General features: G+C 35.9%; 2 protein-coding genes and 1 long non-coding RNA gene across 3 annotated transcripts; 1 reads left to right on the top strand and 2 right to left on the bottom strand.

The window, feature by feature from the left end:
• Nucleotides 1–683: 683 nt before the first annotated feature.
• CHIL (Chalcone-flavanone isomerase family protein) lies at nucleotides 684–3,818 on the top strand. Its single transcript, XM_086573376.1, has 5 exons — nucleotides 684–1,029; nucleotides 1,194–1,280; nucleotides 2,587–2,742; nucleotides 2,934–3,160; nucleotides 3,513–3,818. Coding segments are annotated over exons 1-5 (630 nt in total). The 5' UTR covers nucleotides 684–1,028; the 3' UTR covers nucleotides 3,672–3,818.
• Nucleotides 1,310–2,580, bottom strand: LOC147490224 (uncharacterized). Its single transcript, XR_015202619.1, has 2 exons — nucleotides 1,622–2,580; nucleotides 1,310–1,535 (listed from the first exon to the last, which is right to left on the bottom strand). It is a non-coding gene; the product is annotated as an uncharacterized LOC147490224 (long non-coding RNA).
• Nucleotides 3,819–5,345: 1,527 nt separating the features above from the next.
• On the bottom strand, nucleotides 5,346–6,904 carry LOC147490222 (RING-H2 finger protein ATL72-like). Its single transcript, XM_086573251.1, has 2 exons — nucleotides 6,760–6,904; nucleotides 5,346–6,233 (listed from the first exon to the last, which is right to left on the bottom strand). The coding sequence occupies exon 2, from the start codon at nucleotides 6,069–6,071 to the stop codon at nucleotides 5,508–5,510; it is 564 nt and encodes a 187-aa protein (XP_086429377.1). The 5' UTR covers nucleotides 6,072–6,233; nucleotides 6,760–6,904; the 3' UTR covers nucleotides 5,346–5,507.
• Nucleotides 6,905–7,951: the final 1,047 nt, after the last annotated feature.

Below are 7,951 nucleotides of genomic sequence, written 5' to 3'. Positions count from 1 at the left end.
ACGAACTTCAATACCAACCATTTTATTCTACATGACCAAAACATCCTCCATAGATTACGTAAATGAGGATTGAACAAGAACAAAGATTTCATATGAGAGTATTTAAGTCTAGACTTAAGATTTAATTAAAGTTACAAAAAAAAAAAGATTTAATTAAACATCAGGATGAGTATTCATCTTGAATTGAGTTTTGTTGTTCAAAAAATTGTGTGTCAAGCTATCCTAATAAAATGGTTACAACCATTGATATTGTGCTTTGAGATTATACACATTTAGAGCAAGTTCAATGGAATGCTGTTAAAAAGAGTTGCTAAACTCTTGCCACATAGGATTTTTACATTACCGGCTAAATATGGCAGGCTAAAACATTTAATTTCATTTCAATCGTTTTTTTTTTTTTTTCTGTTATGAAGTGCTAAATGATAAGAACGGCACAGTTTCTAACATCCGTCTATTATTTTGTACTTTTAGTTGATTTTTTTTTGACAGGCAGTCCAGTTTCTGTCGTTTGTCAAAATTTAACACAGACAACAAAAATTATGTCATCCATCTCCCGGACCTTATTATAACAGCTGCTAGACAATTCAGTATCACAAATTTAATTGAGTTTATCACACCAGCCAAATTTAAAATCCTTCTAGCATTCTATTAGAATGACATTTTGGTATTTGGGATATTGGAATTGCTCTTTAGAATAAATCCGACACTCTTTTCTTAGGCTCTAGGGGGTGGGGGGTGGGTTGGGTTTCGTACTTTATTTAGGGACAAAAATGGAATGATAAGAATCTGCCCGTAAAACATAGAGGAGAAGAAGATATGCGCATGCACATCACAAGTTCCTCCAGCTACCTTGAAAGTAAGACAAGTGAGAGTGATCATTGAGAAGTAGGTTTAGCTAAAAGGCCTTTAAAAGTTCCTTTGCATTTCCATTGGAAGGTGGAACAATCTCCATATTCTCCCCAGGCCGACCTCTCTTGTCTAAGTTACATAGTACTTCTGAAGTTCATCTCCAAGCATTTCCCGAAAAAAGTGAGTCTATTTGGCCTATCTTGCTCATCTACTGATAATTTGTGTACCTTTGCAGATTTTTCATAAATGCTCAATACATGTAATATAAAGTGTTAATTTCTTATAGCTAGCTCCTTAATCGTATCTCATATATATAGCACTCATCTATTTATTTTTGTTGGCAGTGGCAACAGAAATGGTGATGGTGGCTGATGAAGTTCCTTTTCCTTCTAAGATTACAACAACTAAGCTATTATCACTGATAGGCCAAGGTACACTTACCTTGGGTAATTTTTGTTTTATGAAACTGAAGTGATAATTGCAAACATATCATCGATCAATTGAACATTTGAAACTGAGAGATATTTTCATGTGCATAGTATAGCATGCTGAAAAAATAAAGTTCAGCACAACCATACATACGTCATCTCATTGTGTTCTAACTTCTAACTGCAACTTTCCTAGTTCCCACAGTGGTGATACGTGATACTCTGATAGTGCCTCACTGCCCCATATCCAGTCCCTAGCTAGTAACAACACGAAGTGAGATCCAATATGCACCCAAGATATTAGAACTAAACCCAAGTTAATATAAGAATTTAAACAATCAAACCTGATCGATCTTAGTTAGTTCCGTAGTAGAGGCGTAGAACCCACAGTCCTGCCCATAGCTGAAGTTGGCCTTCAAGCACATGAAAAGACAAAAGCATGATCTTCGATTGACATTTTTTCAATTCCATATTAATTTATAAATTGTGATTTAGTACCCGGCCCTTTTTTCACTAGTATTTTTGTTTGACTATATAATCTCTTTTCATGCCATCTTTTACTTGGGTTGTCAGGGCTTGTTTGATTCACTATTTTCACGTGGAGGAAAAAAAAACGGAATATTGATTTTCCTGAGAAAATACCGTGTAACTTTTCACTCAGTACATTTTATCAAAAAAAAAAAAAAACATTTTTCCGCTCATTTAGAAAAAAAAAAAAAAAAAAAAAAAAAAAGAAAAGAAAAGAAAAAAAAAATATAACACAAGTCCAAACTCTGAAAAACAAGTTTACTAAACCAAGTTTTTGTTTAAACTGATCGGAATTGATCCTTGTGAAGTATGGTGGGATTTACATGTCAGGATTATTTAAATTTAGTGGTTTAGCTTAAGTTGGGGAATGGATATATGGACATCCATCTTTGTGTACATATGCTTCAAAGATGACCCTACACAATTAAAATGTCACTAAGACTTTAGAATCTAGAATCTTTCTGTTATTGTAATTATAAATAAAACATATAAATTTTGAAGTAGGAACCCTCCTACACCTCTAGAAGGAAATTAAAATCACTATAAAAAAATACATAGAAGGAAATTAAAATGATTACAACGTTAAATTTGAATGTCTTTAGACTTGTAAATTAATGATTATATATATGGGCTCAGGTTGCTCAAGTATAGCAACGTTCTAACCTGGACTCGACCCAAGTTCTGGGTAGGCATTTCTTTATTTTGAACGTCAAGCCCAACCCGAGAGACTAACAACTACGGGTCTAAAACTTTTTTAAAGTTGGGCTGGCTGTGTGCACAGGAATTACCGATATAGAGATACATTTTCTTCAGATCAAGTTTACGGCAATTGGGGTTTATTTGGAACCTGAAGTTGTGGACCATTTGAAGCAATGGAAAGGCAAACCCGTATCTGAACTTGCTGAAAACGATGACTTTTTCGAAGCCCTTATTTCAGGTACATTTTACTTCTTGCATTATTCATGTCAATATCTCTCATACATTAAAAAGAGGTTGAGGGTGGCTCATTTGTAGCTCTATGCCCTGTCATACTGAAAAGTTGTAGTACTAAATTTGATATGTAAGAGTGTAGCTCGTACGCACCATTATTAGATAATTCATTACTTCATATATTTTCCATGTCCACAGCTCCCGTAGAGAAATTTCTGAGAGTTGTGGTGATTAAGGAGATAAAAGGCTCTCAATATGGAGTGCAGCTAGAAAGTGCGGTAAGGGACCGGTTGGCAGCAGACGATAAATATGAAGAACCAGAGGAGGAAGCTCTTGAGAAAGTGTCCGAGTTCTTTCAGTCCAAGTACTTCAAGAAGCACTCTATCATTACATTCAGCTTCCCACCAAAGGCAGAAACTCTAGAGGTAATGAAGCACTAATAATCTACAATTATTACGCTTGGATTCCAGCAAATACAATTTGAAACAAATGTCTTGGACTAAATTATGGTTCATATCTTTGAAATGAGACCACGTAATCTAATCCTAGGACTGCAATTTATCTAATCCTTTCTTATATCATATGATTGTCTTGTTGCGCAATCTTGCAACTTTTCGAAATTAATCTTGCATGTTATAAAGAAAAGTACACAGATCTTGAGGTGATAAATCGTGTTTTTGCATTGAACAGAAGTGATACTCTAATATATCTTTCAAATAATATAGTTCAAGTCCCCTTCTGACTACATTGATATTTTCATACTTGTGTTTGGAACAGATTTCGTTCTCTACAGAAGGCAAAGATGAATCAAAGATCAGAGTAGAGAATGCAAATGTTGTGGAGATGATACAGAAATGGTACTTAGGAGGTACCAGGGGAGTTTCTCAGACTACCATTTCATCCTTGGCAAACAACCTTGGGGCCCTCTTATCTTAAATTAAAAGACATGAAAACGCTCTTATATGCCCCTATGTATTCCTTTTGTCTTTGCATTTTGTAACCCAACTTATTGTTTGGTCCTACTTGGATGGACATAAGGTGGTTTTAGTGACACTGACATAAATAAATTAAAATTCGAGACTGTATTGACTATTGGCATTTTAGTGTAGTTTTTTTTTGGATTGGTAGCAAATAAACAAAAACTGCACCTGTGCTCCTTGAACTAGAACTGGACTTCAGGGTTCGGATCAGGTTATAGTGAACAACAACCAACTGGACTAGCATCTTCACCCTTTTTGTTAAGGGCAGAACTGGTTGACCATTAAATGTTAATTATTGTCATCGTCGTTGTTGCAGGCAGTGGTGTTGTTTTCAGCATCTGCACTGGTTTCCTCAACAAATTAACCTACTAATCCCAACCAGTGTACAATAGATTCGTATGAAGACATATTCCATGAACTTGTAGCTAACCTTAGTGGTCCGTACATGGAGCACTAGTTTATACTTTGTACTTTTGTAGCAGCAACAGGGACAAAATCATTGAAATGTATGGACCAAAAATGAAAAGCTAATCCTTAGAGATCAGGCATAGTGAGTGGTCCATTTATGCTTACCGAATAGACTCCCTCAATCAGGTACGAGGGTGGTCCTTTGAGGCTTTGATGCTCTATGTACGAGTCCAGACCCAAGACAAATTGCCTTCAACAATTCCTTCCTAAATCCTAATCGTGTTGGGCGCACAGCAACATTAGGCAGTATGTTGTCAAATACATATCTTTTTGTTCACTTGATGCCAACATTTAAGTTTGAATAGTAAATATCATTGACAACAAATATACACGCATTATTCTTTCTTCTCCCGATGTATGTTGTTTTTTATTCACTGGTCGAGGTTGGGACTTTAAATGGGATATGATCGATTTTCTGAGAGGGGTCTTGCACTCTTGCCTGAGGGAAAAAGTGAACAACAAACTTGGTAGCGAAGATATGGAAATTCGATTCTTTGATTGTGAACTTGACTACTTTTTATTTCTCATCTACCACTCAAATCATCCAACAGTTCCAAAATGTGATAGCACTTTCTCTTCATAAATATTGCAGTTAGGAAATTAAAGAGCAACAACACTTTCGTGTACGAATAGAGCGTGTGCGTCTCATAATTTCTCTGAGGTTACAATTATGTTCTCAAGGACTCAAACAACCCTTACAAATTACCATCACTATGCGTGTATGGACTATTGCAACTTATGTACTCATATCAATGAGATCCAGAAAAATTAAATGTTTTCAGTAGTCTTTAGTCCCTTATTCCCTTTTGTATTATAGAATTAATTTTGTTCTTCGTTAAAATGCCATCTACTCCCAAGTCCAAAGCATGAATGGAAAAGCTACCTCCCAACCTCTAATATTCCAAATTAAGCTGTATCCCATTTAAATTTTTACACAAACAAGAGTACAAACATTAAACGCTTAAGTTGTTGGCACGCCACGCACAGGTGCACAGCTACACTTCTGCCCTGCTTAATACTCTCATTTTATCTTTCCTTTCTCGACTCTTGAGTGCCTTGTTGATCAAACCAGTGGGTGAAATAGGAATTTAAGGTCCGGATAGGGGATCATAAGAGTAAAGAATTTTAATCAGATTGTTTCTGTAAGAGAAAACAAAACCTATGAGACAACTGAGATTGCATTTTCTTAACAAGTACTTTACATTACATCAGAACTCCAATGTACATTTACCTTATACCGAACTCAAATGTACATATACCTTAGATTCATAGGAGGGGGAAGTAAAAGAATTTGTAACAAGTATTAGAATTGGCTCTAAATTCATCAACTAGCATCATCGACAATTATCGTGGCCCCTCCTTGCTCGGGAAACACATGTCCTGACTGCAGTATCTCAACATTAATATCAGTTGCATTCGATGGAGCTGGTTTTTCAAGCAACGAACGACGGCAAGTAGGACACGACGAGTGTGCTGCTAGCCATGTGTCTATGCACCTCACATGAAACCCGTGGTTGCATTTGGGTAAAACCCGAACCTTTTCCCCATCCTCGAAATCTCCCAAGCAAATTGGGCACTCCGTTGCCTGTATATCAAAACCTGACCCGTAAACTGCTATTGGAATTTGACGCAATGCGCGTTTCTTAAGACCAGTTCGTGCAGCAGTCTCATCTGGTGTCTCAAACGCAATGCGACGGCCACATCTAAGTGCACAACGAATAATTGAGTTCAATCCAAGTGCACAAATCAATGCACATAGCAAAGCTGCCAATATAATCACCATATTAGTGTCGAAGTTTGCTTCATTGTTATATGATCCATGTGGCTTATTCGCATTGGCCGCCGGCACTTCAGCTTCTGGAGCAACAAGGTACCTTCCACTTCCCATTGCTAGTTAGGCCCAATTCCTACTTCAAAAGCCCACAACAAAACTCTAGCAACTTCCTCAAACTGTATACTTGCACTCTTGATTACTGAGTTACACCTTCAAACTAGGCCGAGTCACTCCGAGTTGCTCTGTTACACAATGAAGTATGCAGAGCAAATCGTACTACAAAAGATATCAAAAGAAGATCAACCATTTTTCTAACTCTTTCTACCAATTGATTCCTGGGTTTTTTCTTCTTTGAACTAGGAATGAAGTGGTTTCTACTTTTAAAGGACTAATTGCTTTGGATCTTGATGTTTGAATACAAAGGCAAAGGGCGAACAGAAAAAAGTGAATAAGTTTCTTTTTCTTTATATGCTTCTTCTTGTGTTCTTGATATCTTCTAAAAATATCTTGTAAGAGAGAGAGAGATATGTGACTTTTGAGTTAAGTGTAGCGTTGTAAGGATTCCAAGTAGATAAAACTTAAAAGCAAAGGCATCTTCTTTGTCACTAATAAGATAAGGAAGAAACTGTGTATGTGAATAGTAGTGTTTATCTCTAAACAAGGACCAGTGACACTATATAAAACTTTCCTATGATCAAACTGAATACTCTTGAAGCAAGATGGATGAAGGGATACAATTCATGATGAAGTTGCTCAAGAAAACTAATGAATTATATTGAACATTACAAAGAAAAGTACTTACCAACTTTTCTTGGTTATATCTTGAAGGATTGGATTATATGGTGCAAAGAGAAGTGGTGGTAGTTTATAAGTACTAGGCACCAAGTTACAAATGAGAAGATTTTTATAAGAAGTGGAAGTGAGATTTGTGTTTAGTGTCATTATTTGAGGTGAAAGATACAGGTTAACTTGTATTTATAGTGCGAAGAATCGAACTCAAAGCCAAAGCCCAAAAGAGCAGAAGAGAATTTCAAATGTGGTACCTGATGCCACATTGCAACCTAATCATGATTAGTGGTAAAAGAAATGCTGATTCTGTGTACCGATTAACTTTTTTTTAATGTCATAGTAGGTTCATAAACACTGGTTAAATACAAGTATCTAACCAATTCTTGTAAAATATCTTCTTGCATAGCTTTTAATCTGCCCTAGCATGGCAGATAATTTATAGGTACAAAAGTAGTAAGACGACTATGTTGATCTAGGTCTTTATAGTGCAAACTGAATTGACAATGAACCTATCATTGATTTCCTTTTTACCCACCCCTATGCGTTGATTTATCAACAATCTTATGTGAATTTGTTTAGTTTCTTCAAAACTCAATCATGATTCCAAATCGTTCAAATCTGAGTTTTATTCATGTATATTTTCTATCCAATTTCCTCTATCGAAACGAAATTATATTGATTAGGGAACCACTACATTTGGTTTCAAATGAAATACACAATCACCTTAAAGCAAATCTCCACCCCCACCCACCCCCATCACCATTTGCTATATATTTATAACTTATCCTACTTTTAAACCCAAACCTTTCACCAGATGAAGGTTGGGAATTGATTAGAAAGACCATTGCCAAACACTCTCAAGGCTTAGCAAGCAGGCACATTAAAGTTTTAACCCCTTCACCCTATACAACTGGTAGATTGATACATATATCAAATCCCTTAAATATCATAAAAGCAGATAGATAAAATAGGCATAGTTGAAGCCCATCTTAATCATGAAAAATTCTCAAGATTTAATCGTTTTTTCTTTTGTTTTATTTTTTTTACTGTTTTTTTTGGGTCTTTGTGACCGTTGTGACCACTTGTTTATGTGTTGGCGTGTTGCACTACCATAAAAAAAAAGTTTATATGTTGGACTAACTGAAGGACATAACCACATACATGATATGAAGTTTGAAACGAAGACGATGAATAGTTTCATATCT

The sequence above is a fragment of the Coptis chinensis genome, chromosome 7 (assembly GCF_015680905.1).
Source record: "Coptis chinensis isolate HL-2020 chromosome 7, ASM1568090v1, whole genome shotgun sequence".
Taxonomy (NCBI): Eukaryota; Viridiplantae; Streptophyta; class Magnoliopsida; order Ranunculales; family Ranunculaceae; genus Coptis; species Coptis chinensis.
This window is presented reverse-complemented; position numbering and strand designations above follow the sequence as displayed.